Source organism: Aspergillus clavatus, genomic scaffold, assembly GCF_000002715.2.
Source record: "Aspergillus clavatus NRRL 1 1099423829791 genomic scaffold, whole genome shotgun sequence".
Lineage (NCBI taxonomy): Eukaryota > Fungi > Ascomycota > Eurotiomycetes > Eurotiales > Aspergillaceae > Aspergillus > Aspergillus clavatus.
In genome coordinates, this window is record NW_001517108.1 from 690,855 (window position 1) to 703,711 (window position 12,857).

Here is a 12,857-nt window from a genome sequence, read left to right on the forward strand (position 1 = left end):
CAGAGGGGATGGATCAATGAGCACTCATTCGTGCTGAGATTGATATCGTGGACTAAAGAGCCGCGTGGAGGATGACTTGTGAGCTTGTGAGCTTGTGAGCCTGATAAAGAGATATGCTTGAGCAATTGGGATGATGGACAGCGGCTCGATGAGATCAGACCATCGGGTGCTAGATGAAGATCAGCAATCACTGCGAGGATATTAAGAAAGCAATCTAATTGACTCTGGTGAAGATTCGAAGATTGTCATGGTGAAACCCTCTGGACTCTGGAGGATGGATGAACATTCCCACAACATCCCAGGTGTTTGTGGATCGATCGATATCCGATACAGATAGAGAACTCTGCCTGGTCAAGTCATGGATGCGATGGCGTGAGTGAGCATCATGACTCGAGCTCCCTGGTCCCTGATACATACTCCTTGCATCCCTGGACATTCGCTATTATTATTATTATTATTATTATTATTATTATTATTATTATTATTATTATTATTATTATTATTATTTGGACCTCAGGCAGCTACTGCCTACAGGGTTCCTCCATGGGAATTGTGAGTACAGAGTACGGAGTAGTAAGTCGGTAATAACAATACATGCTAGGGTAAGGTGGGTTAATCCAGGTTAAATAAATTCCTGGCCCCATGTGGATATGCAAGCATGCTAAACCCAAACGAGTATGACGACGATCCCAGAAGACCTAGGAGGAGTGGAGACCATTGATCAGGCCAGAATTCTAATTCGCTTTCTTGCGGCGTTTTCGCGTGGACGACAAGGATCAGTTGTCTCGTTCTTTTTTTTTTATTTTATTTTTATTTTTTTTTACCCCCCCTTCTAGTCTACCCTTTCCCTACTAAAGCCTAAAGGGGGAAAAAAAATGGTGGTTGTATGGAAGCATCAAACGAGAGTTTATACATTTATCATCCATGCTTTACACCCTGGCCCCTTGCTTCTGCAAATAACTAGAAGTCAATCAACTCTCTCAAACAAGCTCTTTGTTGTTGGTTGGTCGTCAACAATAGCATTCGGGGAGGGCAATCGAGGGAACATTCGATGGTTCTTCCAGACTTTCGCAAAATTTGGTACACGGAGAACGCCGCATATAGGATGATGTCAATGTTCAATACCCGATACTGAGTTTCCAGCGTGGCCATTCTGATTCAACGGATGCGATCTAGCTACGTGTATATACGGGATAACGTGCAAATGGGAATTCGCACTAAGCTCAGTCTGCTCTTTTCCAGAATCCGGCAAGCCTGGTGTGGCTGTTCCCAAAGTAATGGTTACATCGCATGCGAGCGACGGAGTAGGTAAGGTGATAAAATACTGTATTGTATTTAGTGTGCTGTACTGTACCGAAATTGGTATTACGACGATGAAATGATGTACTACTACGTATAACGTAACCGATGCGGAGTCTCGATATACCGCCTTCCCGGAAGATCAGCCACGTGTGTCTCCAGCCAGGTCGTTCTTTGGGAAGTTGCTCGACTGATCTTACAGCCAACCTTATTCGTGTTGAATGTTGATCTCAAAAACCAAAGACCGGAGTTGACCTGTCTATCGAAATCCTGCAGGAGGAAAAACAACCCGGTCAGATGATTATCTAGCTTAGACGAGTTACCTAGGCAAGATAACTAACTCAAGCTATCAAAAAAGTTATCTATGTACAATACATCCGTATTCTGCCGCCGATCTACCATCAATCTGAGGGAACAAAATGATACATCAATTTGTCGATCGCCAGGATAATCCCCGCTTAAACACCTTGTCGACCCCTTACCGGTTGCATCTATCGTACGGAGTAACTACCTACTGTCTACAATCTACATCCATACCTATTGTCCGGTCCACACCCTGAATTGCAAGCCACCATCCTGAAACCTCTGCGAGCAATGGCATCCAAGCATGATCCATCTCATTTGTACTTCCTTTCTCTCCCTAGTGCCCTGTATCCATACGGAGATAAATCCTGGCCTTGCTTCCATGGAAGCCTCCAATTGTCTCGGAACTCAGCCATGTCGCAATTCGCATCCCGATAGTGGGACTTCTAGCGCTAATCCACTCTTTTCTAGCGCTTTTCTGGAACCCTTCTGGAAACCTTCTAGCGGCTCCCTTTTGAGATGCAATTCCCGAGAAACTCCACGGAGGACAGCTGGGATTCCGAAAGTCCCTAAACTCCCTTCTACTAGTGGAATTCCGGAGGACTAGGGGGGCTATTACAGATCAACTTAAACCATGGCACGATCTTTCACAACTATCTATCCTAACGGCCGATGGCTGTTTCATCGTCCAATGATCCAGATCGCAGTCTCGCCATCCGGATTCTAGAAGAATGAGGGATGGATCAATGGGTCTTCGAGAAGGACCGGTGAGCTCACTGTGGGCATTGTGCTGTCACACCGCTCCGGGAATACTTGGAACAATGTGAATCATACGAAGTGACCCAGAGCAACAGATGGAGCTGAGGCTGTCGCAAATTGTGATAGCTATCCGAAACAGGTAAATCGTTGATCGTTGTTCATGTATTGAATCCTGGCTAGTGGCTCACCTCACTCCTCCATGGATCACACCGGCGTTTGGAGTAATCCATACCGACTTTGTTGACCAATTTGAGCGTCTACTTCCGTTGAAGACCCTTTCTGCAGTTGCCATGTACTCCGTATGTGCTCGACATATTGAAACGGTTAGCGAGAAGGATGGGGTACTTGGCTCTTGGGTAGACTTGATGGAGTCAAGTCGAGCAATCAGAGTCTGGTTACTCCGTAGGAGTTACGGCCATCTCGGAAGAAGCATGAGATCAGTTGACAATTCTCAGTTCTGTTTTGAAGAATCGGCAGGCATCATGCGATCAAGTCGCATGTATATTGCATGCTTAGAAAAATCCGTACAGCTTGTTCCTTGCATAAGGATGCCTCTACGAAACGCTCTCAGGGTTCAGGATATCTTTAGGATCAAGACATACATCTGCAGTTCCGCACAGCGCTTCCAGACTCCAGTCTTGCCAACTTCCAGACCTGTCAACTCTATTACGCAACAAGCTCATATAGAATGGAAAACTCAATAAGCGCAAATCTGCCCAGACTCCTCTGCACCACGTGGCCATCAAGAATTCCATTGTCTTAAATTCTTTTTTTTTTTTACTATCGTGATTGTGAGTCGTGACTCGTATTTGTTTTCCTTTTGCTTCTATGGAGTATGGAGTCTAGTAGGTATGGAGTCTAGTAGTTGGTACCCCTTTTTCCTTGTTTCTACGTACCGTTACGTTTCTTGATACATCCATTGGTACGGATTACTTACACAGTACATAAAGTACACCCCCACAGGACCATCATCATTTACGATACTGCGAGGAAATAAGGAAAGCCGTATTCCAATTACAACGAGCCCCCAAAAACTTCATGGAAGGTATCCAACCCCACAACTTCAGGCGACCAGTAGCCCCATCTGCCCCACAAGATTTGAGGATGAAGTTATGGAACAGGCTAACAGCAGCTTGACCGCTCTTACCAGTGGAGCTGGTGTTTCAACTATCTCACACAAACGGTGGTAGACACGTACTCTGGTGAGTATCTGTCTCTTTGGAGTCTGGCAACGGGGGATGCAAGTTGGTAGAGATTGAGCCTGTGATATGCATGTTGCTGGATTAGGGAACTGGTTGGTATTGTCACGACGATGGGGACCGAGAGGGAAGATCTGATGACGGCCTTATCTGTAAGTAGTAAGTACTGACTTGACGGCTGGGTTCGGAGCTCTATACCCCCCCAGCTCTGAAGAAAACTGCAGCCAGTACAAACTCCGGAGGACGGAGTTAATTAATAATAATGCACTCGTCTTATGCAAGGAGACCTGAGCTCGAGCTCTTCTCCTCCACCTCCCATGCCTCCATCTCCCATGCCATACGGAGGACGCGGTGCCTCGTACCATGGTGCTGGATGCAGCGCTGGCTTCGGCAGACTGCATGATGGAAGAATGGCCATCTGTATGGCGCAGACGACTATTGCAGAGACGGCGGCGGTAGTCGAGGTGACACTACAGGAGCAGAGGGCCATATGGCTTCCAGACCGGGGAGGAATCTGGTCTAGATGATAATCGATAAATTGACAGTCGACCTGTCGATAACTCTAACATTATAGCCTGCTGCGGGGTGGATCGCTGGGAGTCTAGTAGGAGGAGGTTCTTGTACGACAGTCAACGCAAGGCTTAGATGAGTCGCAGGACCTATTCCTCTTTACGCTTTTTACGGTCCTCAAGGGCAAGGCGTCCATGCGATTGCGCGTTGGTTCGCAGGGCAAACATTCTTCCAGACATACTCCGTACACCTATAGACGTATGCGTATGGCTGGTCCAATCAACGCCACGCCACGCAGCTCGCTCTGGGAAGCTGGATTTGCTTGGAGATGGATACTGTCAATGACTCGCATCCAGCCACATCCCAAAGGAATGGACCGTAAGCTGTAGTAGCTGGCTGGCTAAATCCCACACTAGTAACATTGATAGTCTTATTGCTTTGAGGCGGGGGGACAAAGAGCCTAGGTATCTATTTCTAGTATGCGAAATGCTGACTGACCAGTGACAGCATGGTCTCGTGTTATCTCCCCGTGTGAACCATGAAGTAGTATAGACAGTCAGACAGGGGTGTCTCCTACGGCGTAAGTAGTAAGTACGGATCCGCGATCATAATAATCAAATATGCTTGAGCGGTTGAGCCTCTAGTTTGACTTTGGAGAGATTAGGGAACTGATACTCCAGGACTCTAGATTTGCCTCAGACCCTTAGCCTTGTCAATCTCAGAGCCAGGAGGCTTATCCCTGTCTGTGTCACCCACATTCTTCTCGCGTGGCAACCAGGGATCTTCACTTTTGTCAGGTTGGCATGGATTATGCAACTTGGCGCAGGCCGTGATGTATCCACTGATGCTGCTCGTCTCATACTACTAAAAGACCCAGCAGCTCAATTGTCTCAATTGAGATGACAGTGCTGTGGCTGTGTGATGGGTAGAACAAGAAGACTGTCTGTCTTGGAATCTTCTTCCCGTTCAGCCGTTCTGTTTGAATTCTGTCAGGGTATGTTGGAAAGGACATGGGTCAAGAAACCAAGACTCAGGACATCAGGATCCCAAGAAGCACACCATTTTCCGGGCGTTCGGATGACGGAAACCAAGCTCTCAGGATGTGGTCTAGGAATTCTTCCATGTGGTTGACATCTGTGCGGTAAAACTCGTGATCCCGTTGAAACAAGCTGATGGAAATAGAGTTCAACTTCCAGAATCTCTGCGATCTGACCGCAATTCTTTCCTGGTTTGTGACGAGTCAGGCAATCTGCCAGGAAGAACAACGCATCAGGATTCAGGACTGGATCAAGTGGTGATATAAGGCACAAGTAACTAACTACTCCAGAGTCCAGAGCAAGTCTCAGTTTCAGACTCACCGCTCTATTATTACCATGGCTGCATATCTGATAGATCAGGAGGGAGAAGTGGATACCGACTGAATCATCGCACTGTGGTCGTGTCGACATGGATACAACTCCAGAGTCATGTTATCGTGTTACATGGACTGTATGTAGGTATTATTGATTCTCTGGTGATCTTCATGGTAATACTGATACTTACAATGTACAATGGCGATGACCATCACAATCTCATCGAGTCTGCCCTATTTGTCAGTATCTCGTATCTACTCAGTAGTAGTAGGTAGTCAGTAGAAGGGGCAGACGGCAGTACTGAGTATGGAGTACTCAGTTCCATACTCAATACTCCAACCGCACCTGAAGCTAAAATCCTTCAATGACCAGTTTCGCGTAGCCATCAACTCTATTCTGAGGGTATGAGATTCAGAACTCTGAAGAGGGACAGCTTGCGTGGCTGTTTTAGACTTTGAAGTCCCCAAATGGGAAAACGAGAACTGGCGATAGGGAAAGTTCGGGCTTCGGGCTTCAACACGCAAATATTGCGGAATCTGACAACGGAGGGCCCGTTTTGGTATTACCTCACCGTCGATAGATATGGATCAAACCCTGGCGAATTAATCACTAATCACGCTATGGAGTACTCTGGTAGGTACTATAATTATGATGATTGCTGCGGGCCATCAATCCAGAAACAACCAAACATTCCCATTCCCACTAGGCGGGATTACCCTACCTATCTTGGGATTAGGCATCCCGAGCCTTCGTAAACAACGGATCAATAACTGAGAACGAACGTCGAACTGACAGAGCACCCATAAGCAAAGCCGACAACAGTAAGAGCTCAAGCGCTTCTGATAGGACATAAGGAGGACCCAAACCCAACCATTGTGATTATTACATAGGTCATAGATAGGTACCTACTACTACTGCAGAAATAGAGTGAGAAAAAAAAAAAAGAAAAAGAAAAAGCCCAAATAGCCAACATTGCCAGATCCCGGAGCTAAAACACCAATCATGGATGGCAACAACCTGGATCCCCCAGTCCCTTGAGAGCAATGACAGCGAGTTATAAGACGCGGTGTGACGGTTGAGCTGCAGGTCAATAGCGGCCAAGCCGCCTGAGCAACTGGGAGCCCGCTAGACTGCCAGCGCTTCCCCCACGTGTGTCCACGTGGGACCGCCTGGATGGATTCGTTACTCACTATTCGACGAAGACGGTGGGAGGGGTAAGAAGCCACCTGGAACGGCTGTAAAGGCTAAAGAATGATCAAGATGGACAGTCGGTGGATTGGATGTCCATTGATCATCTATCTATCGGGTTTCGTAATTCGCAACACAGCTGGTTATGAGCAAGTTGTTGGAACCGACGTACCGATCTCTCTTCTTGACTAAGTATCTATATGATTGTGGCCTTGTTCTTGGTTGCAAAGAGCATGATTTCGGGACGACGTGTCCCCGAATATGGGGTTGCACCATATGCGAAACATATCTGTCATCCCAGTCTACTATCCAGAATGTCCAGATAGTATCTGGTTACTGGAAGGACTCTCCCGTGCAGAAACTAAGGATGTGTCCACTTGGAACAATATCTATTATCATGCTATGAGCTAGATAACTAGCTATTCCATCGCTAACAAACAACATTAACAGACAGTATCACTCTGTTTCAAGGAGATGTACATGACTGAGGCAAAGAGTAAAGATACCTCATCCTTTTGATCTGCAACAGGCCAATGCTTGGTTTGCTTAGTGCAGGATGATAAAGAGGAAGTAGAATATTCCACGTGGCCCAGGAAAATGTTAAAGTTTTATAATGACTTAACTACAAACATATATCCTCCTGTTGAGAGATACCGGTGTTAGTGATATCCTGCCTAAAAATGATGTTTTGAGGCAGCTCACAAGTCAGCACAAATAATAAGATACAGCAACAGACCAACATACCTAGGGTCCGAATTGAGTACTGTACTTACGGTAAGGTCGTTGATGAGGCGGACCCATGCCTGCATTTAACGATATGATTGGCTTCAGGGACCCCAGTTTCCTGCTTAGCCCCATGAACTTTGGAGTCACGCCAAACCACTATAGGCAAGAGCCTTTGGTCGGGCTGCTGCTGTTCCGATAATATTATTGGCTGGAGACTTCGATGGGGGATTTCCTGCCAACCTATGACTCAATAACCGGCGATCCCTACTGGATTAGAGTGGAGGTCCTGTATTTCCTGGATGCTTAAAGTGGAAGGTGAGTTCGCAACAACCCGACCGCCCCAAGATCCCAAGGTCGGCATCTGGCCGCTGTTCTATCGTTCTAGCAGCCTTGGCTGGTCAGCTCCCGTGGCACACCATGAATCCCACGTTTTTCTGCTGTTTTACCAGCGCCTTGTTCAACCAAAAATGAGACTTGTGCCCTTTTCTGCGTTGTCCCTCTGAAGTTGTCTGAACTCAGGAAGTTTCGGAGATCTACTCCGCAAGGATACAAGACCTAGAGTACACTGTACATAGATACTTGTAGTTTGTATAGATCACACAGCATGTCGCAAGACTCAACATGAGAACGACACACCTCGCAGTGCCCCAACGTGATTCATTCAAACCATTTGAGCAGAAACATGGTGATTCCAAATTCGAATTCGATGTTGAGCTTCATTCGCAGATTCATCCAGCTAGCCTCAGGTCAATCATCGAGCACATTGCTTCTGCTCATCGACAAAAGCAAAAAAAAAAAAAAAAAAGGGTTGAGGGATGGATGGCCTGGCCGACAGTTTCCCCAGGTATATTACTCCGTACTCTGTAGGTCTTTGCTGATCATTCGACACTTGCAGTGCCAGTGTTGAGCTTGAGAGCTGAGACTTGACCTGAGAACTGAGAACAGGTCCCACTTGAAGATAGACAGGGAACGAGATGATTGAGCTTGTATGGTGAGGACTGAAGAGCGAAGACAATATAGACATGCCACTCTCGCTAGAGATGTACAATTTTTCTCACTGAAATCCAGGTTGGAAAGGGGAGATTATATCGTGGATAGATCGTAGAAGAGAAGGCTCGGGGTTCTTACAACTCATAATTGACATCTATACCTCCATAGATAAGGTACAAACCAAGACCACCTAAATGTAATTGACCGGACAGGCGGTTTCTTACAGACATTGAAATACCGCGTTGGAACCGTTACATACAGGAACGCCCACTCAACCCAGCCTGACTCTGCAGGCAAGGGAAGGGCGGCTTTTCGTCTTAACCCTTCAGAGGATGATCAGGCTATCTCTATTCATCTTTTGTCCTTGGCCCACGTTGTCTGGCGCATGAAACTGTCCGCGTGCACAGTGGGTCGAGAATGACAGGCCGAATTCTTCACGCCCCTGGAGATGTTTTCAGTTTGTCCCTTGCAAGTTGCACCTTGCAAGTACTCTGTATACCTTGGAAGCTAGGATACCGTATGTAACCATCTAGTAGTATGTCTGATGCGGTTTGATGCTGCTGTAGTAAGAATCTGACTCTTAATGTTCTCTTTCTACACAGTGTTCACTCACCCTCTCCTGCAAATCCAGACTCCAGTCAATTACACTGGCTTTATACGGAGTACACTGTCTGTTAGGTAGAGCAATGGCAACATAGTTTGTTACAGGACTTCTAGAGCAAATTGACTAAGTCATTACCAAGCCAGACTAGCCCCGCTCGATCTTTTATTTCTTTTGTATTTTATTTGGTATTTATTCTATTTTATTTTATTTTATTTCGTTTCTTTTTATTTTTTTTATCAGGGTCATTTTTTATTTTTTATTTTTTATTCTTTTATTTTATATATACTCTGTATGGTTTTTGTTTCTCTACTACGTATGTATTCTCTCCCCCCTTAAAACCAAAAATCGCTTGATTTGATTTCATCATTACCTTCTCTTCTGCGGTTTTCCTTTTTCCCTTTTTCCCTTCAACCATAATTGCGACTTCGATCATCTTCCCATTACTCCTACCTATCTACTTACTCATATTACCTATTCTCCGTCGTAGTTACCATAGTAGTACCCATTACCTACCAACTGACTTGACACCCACAATCTGCTCCTCCTCCACTTGCCTACCCAATCTTCTTCCCTTTTAGTTTCCCTCCAAACCCTTTTTTTTTTTTTTTTTTCCCTTCCCTATTTCAATTTATATTTCTGTTATACATATACATATATATATATATATATATTTTTTTGTCCCGGTTATCTTACACTCCATACCGAACATACATACATACATACATACAACCAACAACCCCCCTCCCTTCTTCTTCTTCTTTCCACTCCCACTTATCTGGTTCGCACTATTCAATGCCAACCATATCCTCCACTCCCCTCGACCAAGGATCTCCTCCCTCCTCTCATCATCACCATCTTCTTCATCATCCCCATACTTCTATTACTCCTGTTCCGGTCTCTTCCACCCCGGCCGCCGTTCATCCTTCATCTTCTTCTTCCGCCTCTTCTTTCCCCCCTCTTTCGGTTCCAGCTGCTCCTCCTCCTCCGGCTACTACCACTCCCAGCACCACTACTTCCCTCTGGAATAACACCAACACTACCACGACGACGTCCAGTTTCACTGGCTCGGTCATTGGCTCGATTTCGCGACGCAACCGCCGGTCTTTTGCTGCGTTAGCCCGCGAGAAGACTTCCAACGCTCTCGCCAATCTCTCAGCCATTGGAAGCACGGCCAATTCTTCACTCCGCACGTCCGCCTCGGCGGGGAGCCTCTCCAAGCATTCGCGCAAGCCGTCTCAGATCAGTATCCACGAGATCGCAGGTCTCACGCCCTTGACCCCGCCATTGTCCGACGGAAGCACAAGCAGCGAGCAGTCGAGCCCCGCGTATATCGATTATCCTGCCAATTTGTCTTCTCCGGCCGTGCTAGATCATCACTCAAGTTCAATTGACAGGCGGCGACAGACTCTCCATCGCATTCCACCTCTTTCAGAGCTACAATCGGAAGTCGGTTCCGCCGCACCTCCGTCCAAAATGCACCAAACGTCCTCTAGGCTGTTGCGAATGACGGAAGATGACCGTCCTTTCACAAAGGTAGGGAAAAAATAGAGAGCCCCGAGAATTTGGTCTGGCGAGAGACAATGCAATTTCCCCCCCTCACTCCTTTTCTCGGTTGCAGTTTTCCCCCAAGGCAATAGTAATGGTCGTTGACAATTTTGGGTGTTCTTGTAGGATTTCATGGATTTGTTCTCAACCTTGATGGTCAGCTTGAAGTTGGATTCGCATCGCGTGAGATTTACAAAATATGATCATTCCTTCACCTCCGAAGAAGCCATCAACAACCTTGGTTCGCTCAAGTTCTCCCAATCGAACCGTATGCCGGATCCCAAGGATCCATCCCGCATCGTCACGACGACCACAACCACCACGTTTTCCATGGCGAAGGAGATGGCTCGTTCGGTGTGCCAGCGTTTCGTTGACGCTCGCTTCATCGAACCGGTCGATGGCAAACCGCTCCCTATCTTTCCACTGAAGGGCGCCTTGTTCCAGCTCACTCCGAAGGGTATCAATATTCTGCAGAGATTCTGCCAGCGAAACGGCATTACCGCTCGCCATGTGATAGATGTGCTGGAATCGCCTCGCAATACGATGCAACTGGTTAATCTGGAACGTGATACGGAAACGGACAAGCTGTCGCACGATCGGGCGACCATCGAGGTCATTTTCCGGCGGTTCGCTGGTCAGGACGGTCCAAATGTCAAGAATAGCATTTCAACCTCTGACTCGGACTCGTTGAGCGACTACTCGAATGGGTTGGTTGGAGTGAAGATGGCCAAAGAACGGAAGATCAACGAGAAAATCTTTATGAACACTTTTACTGGAAAGGCGGCGGTTGACTGGTTGATGGATTGTTCGACGACTATCGAGCGGCGGGAAACCGTTCTCATCGCTGAACTATTTGTCAAATACGGCCTAATTATGATGCTTCTGGAAGACAAGGGATATCCTCAGCCAGATTTATCGATCGTTGCCTTTCAACCATCCAAATACGCGATCTACGGAATCACAGAACGTGGACAGCGGGTTTGCGGCTGGATCGCGCGGGACAAGTCGCGCGAAACGGCCTTCTACGACAACCGTGGTATGCCAAAAGATTCGAACAACGCTCGGTTGAACCATATCCTGCACGATCCTGCTCTGCGGCTGCTGTTCCGTGAGTTCTTGCGGAACTCGCTCTGCGAGGAGAACTTGTCGTTCTACCTGGATGTGTCCGAATTCACTGCTACCTATCACAAGGCGGAAAAATTGGGTGCATTTAAGAAGGCCGATTCGGTTCGCGAAACGCTCGCTGCGGCATACGGTAAGTGGTTCTGCGCTCGGACCGGTTATTGTTGTGCTTTCTGGCTGACTGTTCTCAAGGACTTTACAATGCCTTTTTGGCACCTGGCTCCCCTTGCGAGCTCAACATCGACCATGCGCTGCGCAACAGTTTGGCTGGCCGCATGACAAAAGCTGTCGGCGACGACGAGTCCATGTTCAAAAGTCTCCAGGAGGTCGTGCAGTTGTTCGAGATGGCACAGACCTCAGTCTTCAAACTGATGTCTAGCGTGAGTATTTTGTTGGTTGGAGACGATGCGATTGGGAATCCATTGCTAACTTGAACGACAGGATTCCGTCCCCAAGTTCCTGCGTGATCCCAAGTACGCTGTTGTTCTTCAAGAGCACGACGTGGATTTAATAGGCGCTCCTAGAGCCTATTCGCCTACCCCTGCACCTGTTCCCGAACGCTCAGTGAGCCGTTCGGCGCGTTCTTGACCACCGAGAACGAATTGCGTTTTTGCAAGTCCAGTGAGCGCAAAGTCCCAGAGTTGGTCTTACTGCAGCTTCGCTCGAATTGCGCTCGTCCTCGCGAGACACCAGCATGGCACGGAGTACAACCTTCTGTCGGGCTCGACGCCGGTCAAGGTGACTTTTCTAGCACCTGGGAATTTCCCGACCTCAGGTACAATCAAACTTCCGCCGCTTCGGGCAGATGAAGCCTCTTCAGGGCAACCAATCGAGTGATACGACAAAATATCTCTCACTGTCCTGTTACGCGACTCTGACTCGAACTGATCCTGCCCTGCTCCATGAACTTCTTCCTTTTTTTACATCACCCACACTTGATATACGGTTGAGCTCGTCGGCAGCTCACTCTCCTTTATGATATTCTTCATTTGTAATCAAGTCATCACGACGGATGAAAGATGTTTACGATCTATGGATCATGTGATAGAGATGGCTGGGCCTGGGGTGTTCATAATAATGTCTTTTGTTTTTCTTCTCCTTTACTCTTATTTTTCCTTTGTTCTACATTTACATCGCAGGGGAGGCTGAAACATGCAAGTTTTCCAGCATTAGAAAGGCGTTTTTCTTTTTCTCTTTTTTTTTACCCTTTTGCTTACCCTTCATCTTTGCATGCATGCATGAAACTGCACAGCCTTTTGT

At 47.1% G+C, this 12,857-nt stretch overlaps 1 protein-coding gene across 1 annotated transcript, besides 10 other annotated features; it reads left to right on the forward strand.

The window, feature by feature from the left end:
• Positions 1-75: 75 nt before the first annotated feature.
• Positions 76-99: a microsatellite.
• Positions 100-440: 341 nt separating this feature from the next.
• Positions 441-506: a microsatellite.
• Positions 441-507: a microsatellite.
• Positions 508-788: 281 nt separating this feature from the next.
• Positions 789-822: a microsatellite.
• Positions 823-3,194: 2,372 nt separating this feature from the next.
• Positions 3,195-3,225: a microsatellite.
• A 640-nt stretch (positions 3,226-3,865) lies between these two features.
• Positions 3,866-3,896: a microsatellite.
• Positions 3,897-9,090: 5,194 nt separating this feature from the next.
• Positions 9,091-9,166: a microsatellite.
• An 8-nt stretch (positions 9,167-9,174) lies between these two features.
• Positions 9,175-9,207: a microsatellite.
• Positions 9,208-9,570: 363 nt separating this feature from the next.
• Positions 9,571-9,601: a microsatellite.
• A 34-nt stretch (positions 9,602-9,635) lies between these two features.
• Positions 9,636-9,658: a microsatellite.
• Positions 9,659-9,722: 64 nt separating this feature from the next.
• On the forward strand, positions 9,723-12,185 carry flbA (developmental regulator FlbA; the record flags this gene model as incomplete). Its single annotated transcript, XM_001275408.1, has 4 exons — positions 9,723-10,463; positions 10,602-11,730; positions 11,790-11,977; positions 12,039-12,185. 4 exons carry the CDS (start codon positions 9,723-9,725, stop codon positions 12,183-12,185), a joined length of 2,205 nt encoding a protein of 734 aa, XP_001275409.1.
• Between the last annotated feature and the right edge of the window lie 672 nt (positions 12,186-12,857).